Source organism: Ambystoma mexicanum, chromosome 13 (genome assembly GCF_040938575.1).
Source record: "Ambystoma mexicanum isolate Mex_15411 chromosome 13, UKY_AmexF1_1, whole genome shotgun sequence".
NCBI classification, from domain to species: Eukaryota; Metazoa; Chordata; class Amphibia; order Caudata; family Ambystomatidae; genus Ambystoma; species Ambystoma mexicanum.
The window spans coordinates 712,122,235-712,139,594 of NC_090938.1; the positions used below are offsets into that span (position 1 = coordinate 712,122,235).

Consider the following 17,360-nt stretch of genomic DNA (forward strand, 5'->3'; position numbering starts at 1 on the left):
TTTGCTACAGTATTGGCTCCTGAATATGGAATAGGTGGATGGCAAATGAGTAGTGGGAAGTATGATGCTTCTATAAAAGAAACTGTATAGAGGCCCTTTAAAATCTAGCTGTATGAAACAGATGAATTCTTACATAACCTACTGGAATTGTTTAGATTAGTTGCAATTTTGTGTTTGCAGATAGTACTCTTCATAAAGCTGCTATGTTGTATTGATTTAGAAAACTTTTCAGTGAATCTGACATTACCAATTAAATGTAAAGAATTATGGAACATGTGTAAAATTAATATTTGAGGAGTTTAATTGTGTTTTGGTCATTGAATTAATGATAAAAATTTGGGTTGTGCCAATAAACCGATCGGGGGGTGGGGAGGTCTAAACTGTTGGAGGATATGTTTCAGTTTTTGATTAGCCGGCTACTTTAAATGGGTGAATAACTTGTACATCTATCCATACTTTTTCTCCAATGCAGAAACATTCCCGGATGTACTGGGTGAGTTTAATTTTTTTCATCTTTCAGTTTATAAAGGCATAGCCTTAAAAATATACTGTTACAATGCATACATGAATTAATGAAAACAGCCGCTTTAAAATCGGAGTGCAAAGGTGCACAAGGAGGAGGCTGGCACACAGGTGGTAGTGGTTGCTGTAGACTTTTTTATTTTAATTTCAAATAAGAAAAAAGAACCTAACTTTCCCTAATTATAAGGGGGTTTCCCTGTCCCATCCAAAGTGCTAATGGATCTGTCAGGATGTCTTAACTCAGTCCTATCTCAAAATGTCCCCATCTCTGTCCCTTACACTAATTGTACCAAAGATCTTGGTCCAGGACACTTGAGGCAAGTGTCACCTGACTTCTGTGACCCCAAAAACACACCACCCACCCACCATTGCATTTTTTAAAAACTTTTTATTTGGTAAAAATTCTGTGCTCCTGTGCGCTGTAATCCCCCCCTTCCTGCTTCCCGGTGTACTTGGCCCCCTGCTCCCTTCCTGCCCACCACCCTCTGATTGGCCTGAGGCCCTTTTTAAGACACCTTCTCTGTGTAGCCCTCGGCTAAGGGCCCAAAGGCAAAGGGCAGATCCTGAAGACGCAGCGCCAGGTTTGTTTACCTGGGAAGCCTGCCGCAGTCAACCAGTAGAGACCGATAAGGTTAGTGTGGTCTGGCCAGGGAATGCAGCCATTACTGCACTCCAGTAAAATTTCACCACTTATTGCCTAATATCTTATACTTACTTGCACTTGGTCTACTTATTGAGATTAGCCTTATCTTGCATGTATGCCTAATATATAAATTACCCATATGTGCACTTAACCGGTTTACCTAGAATAACTATGTTCTGCATCTAGTCTAACTGAATGGGACAGCATTATGCTCCCTACATCGCCATGTGTAGATTCTATATCGTACCAAAGCCTGGCCCCAGTAGTGATTGTTGGGAGAAGGAAATGTACTGTTCTTAGATGGATTGTTGGGGGTTGGAAATGTAACTCACTTGGATGGATTGTTTGATGGTGTGGGTAGGAAATGTAACTGTTAGCAAGATTGCATGCAGTACCCTTTGGGTGCACTACAATAACTTTGACGTCCTGGCAATAGGGACCCAACCTTTTGTAGAAGTCTGAACCATACAGGTTGGTAGTGTGGCTGAGCGGCCAGGCTCATCAAGAGGGGTCAATGTGAGCTGTAAGGTCGTGACAGATTCACAATACAGTGATCAAAATAAACACTTATACTCAAGGTTTCTTGATAAAATAATTATTACTGTATGTCAGTTATATAAGCCGCCTTCAGAAAGGGAGCAAAACATGCAACACTTAAATATACTTCAAAACACACTTAGTTTCTCTAAATCAGATGATGGCCTTTGGGGATGGCACACAAACACTCCCTACAACCTCAGGTGACTTAAATCAATGTCCAGTGTCCTAGCTATTTATCACCGGTACATTTAGTGCAATACTGAGTTTGGTGCAAAAGATAGAATAGAGGAATAAAACAAAGGTTAACAAATAATTCACAAACTGGTAAGTACTTTTAAAAACCTTCCAATGCATAGTAAATGTACCCTTTCTTGGGGGAAAGGCCAAAGCACAAAGTCGGAGGTAAGAGTCTCTCAGGGAGCCAGGGCAGCCAATGTTAATTGCACAATGTCAAGGGGTGCTGAAGATGTTTGCAGGTAGGTATAAAGTCTTGCACAATGTTTTTAAATGTTGAAAATAAAACACTTGAAGGGCCACACGCTTGGAGGCTTGTGAGGGACAAAGCTTTGGCAACTCTGCATAGTAACCAAGACTGTTCTCAACTGAGGACAATTAAGGCTACACAACAAAAGTTCTTGGAATTTACAGTACCTCTGGTTAGAAGAAATGGTTCCAGCTGGCTTCTGTTCTTGTACAGCTCTGCAGATCCTGTTGCTGAGCCTCAGTTGTGGGGACAAGAGGGAGGACATCTGGGGACGCCTGCTCTGCATGCAACGGGAAGGTCAGCGGCAGCAATGGGCAAACTGCGATTCAGCACTTCTTTGGTGTTTGAGCTCCTTGCGTCTGATAGCAAATGGTAACACCGCGGCTCTCGGATACCACTTCAGACTTTCCTCTCATCTGGGGTCCAGCACTCTGAGGTGGCTCAGGCTTGGTCCGTGCTGCATCGGGGAAGTCCGGAGGATCTTCCTAGCGCTCAGGTCTGACTTAAAAAAACAACGCACACAATCTGGTGTTCCTCTCCCTGGCACTTCGCTTCCAGCAGCAGTGGAGACACAACCAGCTTCGGGAGGATGTCCAGACAGGTTTACTTTGAAGTTGATTGAGTTGGTGGGACCAAAGGGAGAAGTCGTCCTTGCAGGGCTTATCTAGTCGGTGAATTCGGAACTTCAGCACAGCAGCAGGGCTTCACCGGGCAAACCAACAGTCCAGGAGTTGCAGCAGGCGTCTCTTCCAAGTTTTTCTTCGGGTTCCTTCGTCCAGGGGTCGACTCTGCCTTCCAAGCCAAAAAGCCTTGGCTTTTATGCAGGTTTCTCCCATTCATTCCAGCCTAGCTGTCAATCACACAGCAGGACAGCCAGCCGGCCAATCACCTTTGGGTGCATTCCTGTAACCAAGGGGATTAAGTACAGGGAGTTTCTGACACCTCCCTCACTTCCTGCCAGACTTACTGGAGCCAGAGGTGGGGTGCACTCGTGAAGCCTGCCAAAGACAAAACTAACAAAGGGACCTAACCTGGTTTGGCGTGCAGAGTAAATCTCGAGAGAATTTTCCGACAAATGGTGACGAAAGACCAGGCCATTTTGATGAAATGGTCACCCATGGGTGCCTTACTGTGGCTGCGAACGCAGCCTGCAGTAAAAACACACAATGGTAGTAAAAAGTAAACCACTGCCACCAGCCATTAATTGTAGAAAGGGTAACATAAAAATGTTACATGAGAAACTAGACCAAGGTGATGCTAAGTAACCCCTCCAGCACCCTATTGTAAGATAGTGTGTGCTTGGTCTAGAAAGTTACAAAATGTAAGTAAAGTCAATTTCACTTCACTGCTCTTGGACACAGTAGTTTCACCAAGAGAAGGATTAACCTTTGGGAAATCTAACACTTCCCTGTGCCACTGCACTGAAGGTGCTGTGACACAATGTAAAGATGCCTATGGAGGTTATCAGACTATAAAGTCAAAAGAAACCGAGAATAAATCACATTAAAATTACATGAGGAAAGGAGGCCACCAGGGGGTGCAGGCAATATGTCTGCCTGATCCTGTAGCTCCGACACCAGCCCTATGGAACTTGTGGAGATTGGGAGCCATTCTGCACCAAAAGCTGATTCATAATTGAAGGAACCGACGATCTGTCCGAGGGCGAAACTCCAGGGACCAGGGGTGACCCCTGTCCTGAGTTACGCGGCCAAGACTGCGGGCCTGCCCCTCCCCCGCCGAGCATCCTGCATAATGTGGAGTCAGGGGCCAGAGTGCGGCTGGCTGCTGAGGTCCCTGCTGGGAGAGGGGGGGGGACACCTGGAGGTGTGAGGGATGGCTGCCGATCCGGCGTGTGGGCAGCCGGAGCCCCATTGACGGAGAGCAGATCGACTGAGGAGATGGGCTTATCTCGCTGGTGTTCTGTGGACGGGGGGGGCTGCGTTGCGCACGCCGCTCCTGAACAGGAAGCGCCTCAAGCAGCGGTGGACGACGGGACCCCCTCGGGGGCAACTCACGGGGTGGACCCCACCTGCAGAATAGGAGACCTCGGATCATGCACTGTGTGGTCCTCCGGGCCAGGCTACAATGGACAGACAAGCCTGAGGCTGTGGAGTGGGGGATCAAAGCGCAGAGCAGCCTGGCGAGGATCTCTGAATCTGAGGTGAGATCAGCAGTGACCTGATCACGCCCCTTCACCCGCTACAGGCAGCGTGTGTCGGCCTCTACATCCCGACGCGCTTGTTAATAGCACCACATACTCTGGGTCCCTTTGGGTTAACCCCCCCACCCCCACCAATAAAAGACTCTGGCACTTTTTGGGATCCCCCTCCAGGGCGCATGTTGACCACCATGAATTTTGAGCAAGGAACCCCTGGGGCCCTCACGTTGAACTCTCCAGGGGTGATTTGGAGGCCCTCTTCCAGGAAGGCCCCTAGCGGGACAGCTGCATCATTTGCAGGAAGCACCTGGGGTTCATCGTTTGGATTTTGCAGCAGATTTACACGCAGTCGGCCCGCCAAGGACACCAGTACAGAGGTGCATTGAGGTGTTACTCAGGAGATAGAGAGGCGTCCACCGAGGCAGGTGGAGGCCGCAGGCCTGGTGCTTGGGGAGGTGGGGGACTTCGGATCCTGGCCCCTCTGGAACCACACTGAGCATGCAAGGTGAACTGAAAATGCTCAGAACACGGCAGCTCATGAGCTGGAAAGTCAGTGGCCATATTTCAATGCACGCCGAGAGAAATGGAGACCGAACTCGGCCTTCCACACACCAACACCAGATATGAATGCCATGCAAAGTAACATTCAAGTGATCCTCGCCGAAATAAGGGGGATGAGAACTGACATGGGGGCGAAACTGGCCGACCTCGCAGCTGAAGTTGCCATGCTGGAGGACCAGTGTCGAGGGTGTGGAGAACAACCAGGCGTCCACCGACCACCTTGAGACGCAGATGGAGGCAAGGTTTGCAGAAATGCAATGCCGCGAGGAGGAGCTCCGCTTTAAGGTGGACGATATTGAAAACTGGTAGAGGAGGAACAACCTCTGGGTTTTTGGCCTGGCGGAGACGGAGGGCGAAACCCAGATGGGCATAGAGGATAAGGTCCAGGACCTCATCGGGATTGTCCTGGGTACAGACTCGGGCGAATCGGTGGTAATCGACAGGGTACACCGGGCAGGTGAGGGTGGAAGGGGTCCCTGCTCGCTCCTAGAGAGGCTGCACTACTTCCGAGATAAGGCCAGGATACTGGAAAGGGCAAGGAACCGCAAATACAATACGGGAACTCCAGGGTAGCCATCTGCCAGGACCTTTCGGCCCTCACCCTACAGATGAGAAAGAAATGTGGTGCCCTCACCAGATGATTGCAAGACAAAGGGGTCCGGTACCGCTGGGGGCACCCATTCTACCTGGCCTTCACGTGGCAAGGGGAGAAGCACCACCTTCTGACTGAGGAGGATATCCAGAGGGCCACAGATCTCCTTGGTCTGCGCCCTGGGAGCTCCGGGGATTGAGCAGAGGTAGAAGGGGTCCCTGATCAGGCCCCAAGGGACCCGGATTTGCCCGATGGAAAACACAAGTTGAAAGGGACCTGGAAAAGCTTGCAACCCCTGACGGATGAAGGAAGACCCCTATAGGAGTAACACGACTCTCTTGAGAATGTTTTCTGGTTAAGAAACTTTTCCACATACCTCATAGGGCCTACCTGGGGGTTGAGACGTACACAGGCCTGTTGCCCCTCTGAGGAAGAATGTTGGTGGTCCAAGGATAGATGGCCTTATAAAGTTATGCAGTTAAGTTGATTTTATTGTAGCAGGAATGGGTCTTACCTCCTAGATGGATGAACCAGGGCGGTGAAACGAGCCCCTGATGGTTCACTGGTCAAGCCCAGCATTGCTGGGGGACAGGGGTGAACGCCTCCATGAAGGGGATTGAGGGGGGGGATGGGGGGAGAGGGAGGGGAGGGTGGGAGAGGGGAGGGGCTCATGGACTGTTTGGCTAGTGAAGGGAAGGGAAAAGGGGGCTGGGAAAGGGAGACTGGAACATCAAACCTTGGATCTACGGGCCGTTCGAAGTTGTGGAGCGAGGGGAATATGCTGGAATCTTAAAGGGCAGGGTTAGCAACGACCATGGTTGAGGGTCGGATTGTTAAGCTCAACGTTAAGGGCCTAAACTCACAGAACAAACGCTCTTACAAGCCATATGTTCCGCAAACAAAAACTGATGGTCCTCTTTTTGCAGGAAACGCACTATAGGAGGGGGGCCGAGTCAATGATAAAAGGGAAGGAGATTCGCAGGAACTTATGGGCCTCACATAAATCTTACAAGAAGGAGGGGGTGGGTATTCTCCTGGGAAAGTCGATGCATCTTCAGAGATCAAAACAAAGAGGGGCTTTGGCGGTAGATTTCTTGAGGTCAAAGGGCTATCTCAAGGCACGCGAGTTGCACTGGCCACTCTCTGTGCCTAATGTGGGTCAGACGAAATGTATTCGTAAGGTGTTCAAGGCCATGGATGAATGGGCGGAAGGGGCTATGGTCCTGGGTGGGACTTCAACCTCATCACAGACCCCTGACTGGACTGGTGGTCGGCAAAAGGGGTGGGGCCAAGGGAACCTACAAAGGATAACCTCACTAGGAAGAGCCTCCTACAGGAATACTTCTGGGTGAATGTATGGCGAAAGTCTTGGCAGGCTCCCGGGGGGTTACACATTCTTGTCTCCCCCCTCATCAAACCTACACTAGAATTGACTTATTACTGGTGTCAGAGGAGAGGAGATGGGGGATCCCAACAGTGGAGACGTCACCTGCTCAGACCACAAGCTCCTCATGGTGGACTGGCAATTGCAGGGGACCGCATAGTCTTACAGATGGCGTAACAACACTCTCCTGAGAGACCAGGTGTTTAAGAGTTCCTACAGAAAGATGTAGAAGCTGACTTCGAGACAAATGACCGGAGAAACGGCAATGCTTTCAGTATGGGAGGTGGCAAAGGCCACCTTCTGGGGCCTCCTTATCCCGGAAGGCTCGAGGAGGAAGCGAGATAGAGTGTTAATAGAAACCAAGCTCCACTATGACCTACGGGCCATGAGGGTACGACTTACCAAGAGGGACATGGACCGTGAGGTCCTCTTGGGAGAAAGGAGGGAAAAGAGACAGGCTCTGCATACAGTTTAAATTGGGGAACTGGTCAAAAAGATGCGGTATGCGAAGCCGAGATGGTATGAAAAGGGAGACAAGTTTGAAACCTTGTTGGCGCACAGGATAAGGGGGAATGGAGCAGAGCGGCGGGTGGAGGGTATCCGGGACAGGACAGGCAATATACGCACGAAGCCTGAAAACATAAGTCTTTTGCTGTGTTTTATAGGGAACTATATGCCAAACAAGAGGGTGAATCTCCAGAGGATATCCGAAAACGTCTTGCGGACTATCCTCTCCCCAAACATACGGAATCAGAACGGGAGGCCCTGGAAGGGGAGATATCGGAAGAAGAGGTTGAGGGGGGCCATCAAAAGGTTAAAGGTGGGTAAGACCCCGGGTGGAGATGTTTATACGGCTGACTTTTTCAAACAATATCAATCGGTCTTGATACGACCATTAACCAAGCTATTTAATCAAATTAGGAGCCCGGAGACTATCCCACCGACATTTCTCCAGGCTCTGATCGTGATGATACCCAAACCTGGGAAGGACCTGGCAGAATGTGGTTCATATAGTCCCATCTCCCTTCTAAACGAAGAAAGATCTTCACCAGGATCTTGGCGACCCACTTGGAAGGGTGTCTCCCCTGATTGGTTCACCCGGACCAGGCAGGAGTTATCTTGAACAGGCAGGGGGCTGACATTATGCGTAAACTATACATGTACTAAGCTCAAGGGAAGTCAGAATGGAGGGCTCTCTTCTCCTATCCCTGGACGCAGAGAAAGCTTTTGATAGGGTGAGTGGGTCCTTCATGAGCGAGGTGTTCACAACCCTGGGGATGGGACCAAAATGGTTGGGATGGATCTCGGCCCTCTACTCTCACCCCTCAGTGAGGATAGTAGTCAACAGTGCTGAGTTAGGAACATTCCCATTGGACAGAGGTACGAGACAGGGGTGCTCCCTGTTCCTCCCCCCCCATCCCCCACCTTATATATTTGCCTTAGTGATGGAGCCCTGGGCAATAGCGATTCGGGGATCAAGGGAATAAGAGTAAGGGAAACGAACTGTAAGATCAGTCTGTTTGCCGATTATGTGTTGCTTTACCTCACCAACCCATCCCAATATGTGCCTAGCGTACTGGATAGCCTGGAACGGTACGGGGCCCTTTCGGGTTACAAGGTTGGTTAACCTAGGGAGTTCAGTTGCATTTATGGCTGGACACCTCCCAGAGGCAGAAAGGCAGTATGTAGAGGGCCTCCTGTTTTGTACACAGGCAGATGGGTTCTGTTATTTGGGGGTTTGGGTGACACAATCTGGGTGATCTTTTTGCCGCTAAATTCCCACCTCTGTGGTCGACAATCAAGCGGGACATAGAACAATGGGCGAGATCTGGTATATCATGGAAGGCACGCCTCAACTGAATCAAAATGGTTATCCTTCCCAGATTTCTAGAGCCATTTCAGATGCTACCGACACAAATACCCAAATCGTTCCTTCTGGCGGTCAGGCGGGCCCTCCTGCACTATATTTGGGCAGGAAGGTGCCACAGGATCTCTAATGAGGTATTGACGAGGCCTAAAGAAGAGGGTGGTTTAAGTTTCCCAGATCTAGACACATACTACAGGGCATCCCAACTACGGGTCCTGATGGACCACTTTGCGACAAGCACACGGAAACAGTGGGTAGCAATGGACAATGAGCTTCTCTCCCCAGTTACGCTTGATGAATGGTTGTGGGTCCCCAAAGCACCCATCCCGGGGAGGGTGTTGTCACCCGGTCCTGGGTGTATTCTGGTCTATATGGAAAGAGGGGGTGGGGGGGTTACTTTAATGGCTCACAACATAGCTCTCACCACTGAGCTGTATTTGGGCTCCTCCGCTCAGAGATGGAATTGATGAACCACTAGCCGTTTACCAGTCAATTGGTCGAAAACATTTGGTCGACAGGACAATTGGTCGACACCATTTGGTCGAATTTTTTTTTTTTTATACCCCTTTTTTGTTTTTTTTTGGGGGGGTCCCCCCCAACCCCCTTTTTTTCCCTTTTTTTTTCCCACACAACCCACAAAACACATATATATAAAAAAAAAAAAAAATGCGACCATTTGGCATTTGACCAAATGGTGTCGACCAAATTGCAGTCGCCAAGTTTGTTGTCGACCAATTGACCGGACACCCCCCTAGCCTTCCAACAATGGTATGAAGCAGGTTTTAGCAGGGCAGCTCTGGGTTGGCGGTGTATTTATATCCCTGGGGAATTGAAAGAGGCCTTGGACAACCTCTCACCTTTAGATATCTGCAACTAAAGAGGTCCTTACTGAAAACAGATGGGGTGGGGGCACTCTCAGGAGGGACAAAAACAGACGGGGTGGGGGGCACTCTCAGGAGGGACCTAACAGACTTCGAGAAGCTTCTGATCACGTACAAGGGAACCAAGGGAGAGATATCCAGGCTTTATAGTCTTTTGTTACTATTCACCCCGCGAGAACCCACCGCCCAGGTGCAATGGGGGAAAGACCTAGGCGAACCCATCACTGACACGAGATGGACCACCATGTGCAGGCAGGGTAATCGTTCAACGGCCTCGCTCCTGTACCGCCACCAGGCCTTGAAACTGATTCATAGATGGCACTACCATCTGTAGAGGATAGCCTGGATGAGGAAGGGATATGACCCACATTGTTGGAAGTGCCGTACTGGGAAGGGGATTATGTACACATGTGGTGGAAGTGTCAGGTGGTGCAAACTTATTGGAGCGAAATCCTGTCTTGGATAAAGGGGGTGGACGGCATTGAGGACCCTATCGCCATGGTTGTTTGGGATTGAGACAGAGGGAGGCCCGAATGTATCACACGACCACATGCTACAGGTCATGTTGGTCGCTGCCAGGTGGTGTTGGGCCCAAAGTTGGAAAGCCTCCTGAAGACCTGGGGGGAAAAAGAATGGGTAACTAAACTGCGAGCAATATGACATGGAGTTCTTGACCCATCTAATAGATTAATCCAAGACCAGTATTGAGGGGTTATGGCTCCCCTTTTATAAGTACGGGAGAACAGCCTGAGGACTCGAACACCCACAGTAGGACATTGATCTCGACCACTGACCCCGGAGGGGTTACACTCTATAGATGGGAATTGTCCGAGGGTTGGAGGACTAGGTAATGGATAGTGGGGTCCCTAAGTTTTGAGCCCACACGTGAGAGCTACCCTGAGTTTGGAGTGCATTGAACCACACTGTATCCGACCCTTGTTCTAACTACTGTTGCTTGATCCATGGATCGGAAGGGGGAGGAAAGAGGGAGGAGGGGGTGAAATGTTATGACCTCAGTTAAGTATACTAATGCAATTGTCCTGTTTTTATTGCTATAACCTGAATCCTCAATAAAACTCAATTTTCAACAAAAAAAATTACATGAGATAAAGTCCTAAAGTCAAGCAAAAGAGCTGGGGTTTTCTAAGGGAGAAGGGAATTCAGATGGTTCTGAGAATTCTCCTTAACAGTGCCGCTTTCTGATGGGCTGCTGCAGTTTGCAAATGCTCCACACTTAGATGGATGGTGGAGAATATTAATGTTACACACTTGGATTGTTAGGGATCATTGTGTCACCTAAATGGATTGTTGGGGATAGGAAATGTAATGCTACTAACCACACTAAAAATAAACCCCATTCTATGTACACTTCAAATTCTGATCTAAACACAACATACCTCTACAGCACTGCACATACTTCACAACACCACCAAAAAACAATCTCACCTCTGCACCACATGGCGGCTACGAACAGGAAAAAACACCTGCGCTCTGTGAACAGTGTCACCAAACTGAAGCTGCCAACATAACAGCTCTCTTGCTCCCCCCTCCGCCAATCCTTAGTCCTAACTTACCCGCCTTCCTCCTTGCTTTACAGATGAGTTAGAGTGCCAAGAGACCACGCAGGTTTAAACAGTGCACGGTATATGAACCTTTAACATAACATGTGTACTTGGTTAAAGATGATTTTGGCAGACCTGGTTCACTCTGCGGCCAGATAGTGCTATGGAGAAAACGACTTCCAATATGCTTTCTTTTACTATTTACTTTGGGATTGGATTGTGACCAACCACTGTGCCAAGGAAGATGACTTCTTTTTTTTTTAAAATTATCTTTATTATTTTCAACACGTCAACATGTGTTCAACATTACAATAACTTCTCCCCCCCCCCCCCCCCCAACACCCCGCCACCCCTCCCTCCCCCCCTGGGGACGTGTGCGTTGTACTACAGGGATCGTATTAAGCATTGAAAATGTCTGATATCTTAATGTTATGTGGGCACCACTGTTCCATAAAGTCCGATTGAAGATACTCCAGAATTCCTCCCCATTCCTTTACGAATCTGTCTTTCGTTCCCTGGATGGTGTGTGTGACTTTTTCCATCGCCATCTGGGCCCAGACTCTTTGGAGCCAAGAGTATATCAGTGGGGTGTCTTTCTTCTTCCAATTGTGGGCTATTGTTGTCCATGCTGCTATGAGGAGGCCCATAAAGCTTCTCCATTGTGCTTTTTTGAGTCTTTTGGCTCTTTCGTCTCTCATCCCACACAGCCAGACGCTCTCCCCCATTTGCTCTGCCTCTGGGAAAATTTTGCCCATTTCTCCCTTTACCTCTACCCAGAAGGACGTTATTCCCTTGCATGTCCACCAGATGTGTTTCCACGTCCCCACTTCTCCGCATTCCCTCCAGCATAGGTTCGAGTTGGGGAACATTGTATTTAGTCTTTCTGGGGTGTAGTGCCATTGGGTAATGATTTTTGTTCACATTTCTCTTGTTTGTGCGGATCTTGTCATCTTTGGGATCAGCGTCCAGAGGTCTTCCCATTGTTTCCTTGTCGGTTCTACGCCCAATGTTTTGTTCCATTTGTTCATATATGGCCAACTCGTCCTGCGAGTTGATAAAGGAGTATAGGATCGATACCCATTTCCTTGCCCCTGAGTTAGTTGTGATATATGTCTCGAATGGGGTAAGAGTTCTTGTTGCCGCCTTGGCTATGTCTGGGGATTTGAGCCAATGTTTCAGCTGCTCGTATCTAAATTTCTCCCTTGTGTTGCGTGCTGAGGGTATGAGGCACTCTTCGTATGATCTTATTTCATTGTTGAAGAACATTTCGCCTATTTTTGTTATTCCTGCCTCCTCCCAGCATTCATATGCCCCCTGCTCCATCCCAGGTGGGAATTGCGGGTTTCTACTGATGGGGGTGAACGGGCCAAGCGTGGTGGTCATTACGCCCTTTCTCGTTTGTATATCCCACGCCTCCATTGTTGTTTTCATAATTTGGCTTATTTCTATGTTGGGGTGTCTGTTGTTTCTGTTTCCAGAGGAGTTCCACTAATGGTGTTTTAGCCACTGCTCTGTCCTGTGCGGCCCAGATCGGTTGTGGGTCATCTCCTAGCCATTCCCGTAGTACTTTTAACTGTGCCGTCTGGTAATATTTCTGGAAGTGAGGAAGCGCCAGCCCCCCTTCCCTAATCGGAGTGGACATGATAGCCCTGGCGAGTCTTGGCGTCTTCCCTTTCCATCCGAAAGTTGTGATAGCCTTAGTGAGTGTTTTAAAGATTGATCTGGGTACCCCTATCGGGAGAGCCTGGAAGTAGTATAATATTTTTGGGAGTATGGTCATTTTTACCGCCTGGATCCTGCCCCACCACGTGATCATGAGGGGGTTCTATCTCTCCAGGTCCCTACGGAGTTTTGTTAGAAGTTGCGGGTAATTATTCCCATAGAGTTGATCCACCCTTCGAGTGAGCGTAATACCTAGGTATTTAATGCCAGAGTCTGCTATCTTCAGGTTCAGTGATTTGGCTACTCTCCCTATCTCCCCTCTGTCACCTGCCAGTATTAAAATTTCCGATTTGCTCCTATTGATCTTTAGGCCTGAGATAGCCCCAAATTCTTCTAGTTCCCTTATCGCTGCCCCCAGTGTTCTACTCGGCTCTTCCAGTGCTAGCAGCATGTCATCTGCATATGTGGAAACCTTGTGTTGTGTGCCTGCCATATCTATCCCTTTAATGTGTATGGCTTCTCTTAGTTTCCAAAGTAGGGGTTCTAGAAAGATAGCGTATAGCAGTGGGGAAAGCGGGCATCCCTGTTTTGTTCCCCGGGATATGCGAATCTTTTCAGTAACCTCCCCATTGATTGCCACTCTACAGGTTGGGACATTATAATTCGCTTTTATTCTCGCAATGAAGTTCTCCCCGAATCCCATGGTGTGCAGGGTCTTAAACAACATGGACCATTCCACCCGGTCTAACGCTTTCTCTGCGTCTACTGCAAAAAGGATAGACGGGGTCTGTTTTATGCCTATTTTTTCCACTAGGTGGATGATCCTTCTAAGGTTGTCATGGGTTTGTCTTCCCGGGATAAAGCCTGATTGGTCTAGATGTATTAGGTTCGGGAGAAGCGGGGAAAGTCTAGCAGCTAGAATCTTGGTATATATTTTGGCGTCTATATTGATCAGTGAGATTGGTCTGTATGAAGCTGGGTCTGAGGGGTCTTTCCCTGGTTTGTGGAATACTAGGACCTTCGCTTCGTTCATTGTGGGGGTCACGTTACCACTTTCTTTAAATGAGTTTAGTAGCCTTGTTAGGACAGGGGTTAGCAGATCCACATTTTTTATAAAATGGGGCCGTGAAGCCATCCGGGCCTGGAGCTTTATTTATCGGGAGATCATTTATTGCCTTTTTAACTTCTTCCTCTTTGATGGGGCCCTCAAAGGCCTGCCTGTCTGGTTCTGAGATCTGTGGGAGGGTGAGGGCTTCCAAATATGTGTCCTGTGCGTCTGCGTCCGGGTGGTCTGTAGAGTATAGTTTCTGATAGTATTCTCTGAAAACTTCCCCTATGTCTTGTGTGCGCGTGCGGAGTTCTCCTGTTGTGTCTGATGTTTTTGATCGTGGTGTCTGTTTGTTTTGCGCGGAGTTGTCTCGCTAGAAGCCTATCCGCCTTGTTTGCTTTGATATAATACCTTTGTTTTAGATATATCAGGCTCCTTTCCGCCCCCTTCGTGCGAAGCATCTCTAGTTGGCCTTGTGCATGTCTCAATGCCCTCTTCAGATCTCTAGAAGGCTGTGCCACAATTTTCCCTTGTAGTTCTGTGACAGACCTTTCCAGTTCCCTTTCCCACGTATGCCTCTGTTTCTCTTTCGTGATTTTCAGTGACATTATCCTTCCGCGGATCACCGCTTTAAACGCCTCCCAGACCGTACTCATAGATGTTTCCCCATTGTCGTTTTGTGTGAAGTAATCTTCTATCATTTCCCGTACTGTTTCCCCCGTGGCCGGGTCTCGGATTATGTCCTCCGGCAATCTCCACTTCCATAGACCATTCGGTTTCCCCGGGATTTTCACATCTAGCCACAGTGGTGCGTGGTCTGAGAGTGCGATTGCCCCCTTTTCCAGCCCCTGGATCTTGCCCATCAGGCCAACTGAGGCCCAGAAGTAGTCAATTCTTGACATGGAGTTATGCACATGCGAGAAGTATGTATACCCTCTTTGCTCCCCCTTCATTTCCCTCCACACATCATTTAAGGCTAGTTGGGCCATTTGTTGCTTAAGGCGTTTCGACGGTGCCCCTTGCCCTTGAATGTTACCCGTGCTTCTGTCAATTTTAGGGTCCCACGCCATATTCAGGTCGCCCCCCAGGATCACCTCCCCTCTTGCAAAGGATTCCAGTTTACCCAGAGTATCTCTCAAAAAGCCATCCTGTCCCACATTGGGTGCGTATACTGATGCAAGAGTGATCCGCAGTCCCGACAATACCACATTAGCGAACACATATCTTCCCTCCTTATCTGCGGTAGCGTCCTCCAATTTAGCGTCCCATCCTTCCCTCACTGCTATCAAGACCCCCGCTGTTTTTTCTGTGGAGTTCGATTGGGCCCATATTCTGAAGCCCTTTAATCTGGATTTCTGCTTGTCCTTGGCTCTGACATGTGTTTCTTGGAGGAGCAGGAGATCCGCCCTTTCCCTTTTGAGTAGTCTCTCCAGCTTTACCCTTTTCGTGGGGTGGTTCATCCCCCTTATGTTATGTTACAATGCGTACCTTCCCCATCCCCCAGTGTTCATAGTCTTTGCTGTTGGGATCCCTTGCTTTGGTGTCACCTTTATATTCATGTCCCCAGTTCCGTGTGCTTCCCCCGTTAACCCCCCCCCCCCAACCAATAACCATGAACCAAACAACTTGCCCCCAAGTTGGGCAAGGGTTCCTACTGATGCCCGGGCGTTGCACCCAGAGCTCCCTGCCCATCTTACCCTCGGGGGACTTTTTCGTGGGGGATACTAAACCCCACCTTCCCATTTGTCCTTACCAGATTCCAAGCCGTTTGGGGCCTCCCGGCCACCGACTCTGCCTTTGCTGTGCCGTTTCAAATTCTCTGCTTCCCCCTCACTGAAGCGTAGTATGGTTGCCTCTCGTGTGCCCCCGTCGTTCCCTTTCCGTTTTTTAATCGTGACATCTACCTGCGATCTTCTCTTCCCTTATTTGATCCTTTCTGCCTGATAGTGTCCCATCCTTTGGGTTTTCTCCTTTGCTCCGCTCTAGCCTTTGCCTGATCTTCTTCTTCCCCATCGTCTTGGAGCCCCATCATGTTAAAGCCCTCTGCGCAGGTGGTCACTCTTCTCTGTTTTCCTTCCCAAGTGAAGGTCAGCCCAAAGGGGAAGGTCCACTTGTAGCGGATTTCTTTTTCCACCAAAGCCTTGATAAGGGGGGCCATCGCTCTCCTTTTCTGCAGTGTGATCAGGGCCAAGTCTTGGTATAGTTGAATTTCCTGTCCATTCATCTTTATATGGTCCATATCTCTAGCTTTCCTCAGAATCTGCTCTTTTTGTGGGTAGGAGGAGAGCGCCACCAGCACATCCCGTGGTCTTTCTCCTGGCGCTCCAGATCTCTTTGGTCCCACCCTGTGGACCCTGTCCACTCCAATTATATCTGTCTCGTGTTCTTCCAGAATGTCTCTAAACACCTCTTTCACAGCAGTCTTAAGATCTTTGTCCAATATTGTTTCTGCCATATTTTTTATGCGTATGTTTGAGCGCCTGGAGCGATTTTCCAAGTCCTCACATTGGATCTCCAGATAATGTGTGAGTCTCACCAGATGTTCCTGGGTTTCGCTCGTCTGGCGTGTCTCCTCCTCGATCCCCTGCATCGTTCTTTCCAATATGTCCGTTCTCTCCTCCAATTTGGCCACGTCCGTCCTGAGATCATGAACCGCTTGCTTCATGTCGTCTCTCATTGTCGTGAACTGCTCCTGGACTGTTGACATGAATTTTTCTTGTAGCTCCTGAAACCATGCTTGCATGTCATCTCTCGAGGGTGGATGGTGAGGGTTTGTCTGCGCCATGTTTTCACCCTGTTGTATGTCCTGTTGCTTTCCTTTTGCTTGCGCTGTATTGTCCGTTGACCACAGCTGTAGTATGTTTGTTTCTTGCCTTGTGGCTTGTGGGGTCTGCAGAGGAGCGGTGCTCTTATTTTTTGCCCTTGACATGGTCCGACAGAGTTCCCAAGGGAGTTTATCGGGTTTACGTTGTCCCACAGCTTTATATGGTATCCCCGCCAGGGAACACCCGTTGGTGTCTTCCTGGGTTACACCTCGACTTCCCGGTGCGGGGTACCCTCCACAGTTGGTGCTGCCTGATTGGACTTTCGTTCCTGGTTGTGTATCCTTTCCAGACGTGGGTTACTAGCCAGGGCGGGACCTGGGTGGCCCGGTGTGTCCGTCTGTTCCGTGGGGTCTCACGGTTCCCTGCTGATATGTTCTCTGGGGTGTCGGTTGTCGCTCTCCACCTCGCCCCTTTTTGTGGAGTATCTGCGGGCTGGCGCCCAATGCTGGGTCCTTGCTGTGGGGTGCGGGGGGTCCCTGGGCTTCTTCCGCTGGGTCTCAAACACCCACGCCAGTACTGACCATGGGGGGGGGGGGGCTCACCCTGTGCCGACGCCGTCAGCGTGCCCGACTCTCTGGGCCTTCGTGCCCTCTCGCCCCTCGAGTCCGGTGCTTGGAATCCGCACCGGAGT

At 49.3% G+C, this 17,360-nt stretch overlaps 1 protein-coding gene across 1 annotated transcript in view; it reads left to right on the forward strand.

Annotated features, from left to right (window-relative positions):
- Positions 1-17,360, forward strand: part of LOC138521768 (E3 ubiquitin-protein ligase TRIM39-like) — a 404,627-nt gene that overhangs the window by 241,032 nt on the left and 146,235 nt on the right. Inside the window, exon 6 of the mRNA XM_069634835.1 lies at positions 473-493. Coding sequence (XP_069490936.1) covers positions 473-493 — 21 coding nt within the window. The remainder of the gene's footprint in view (positions 1-472; positions 494-17,360) is intronic.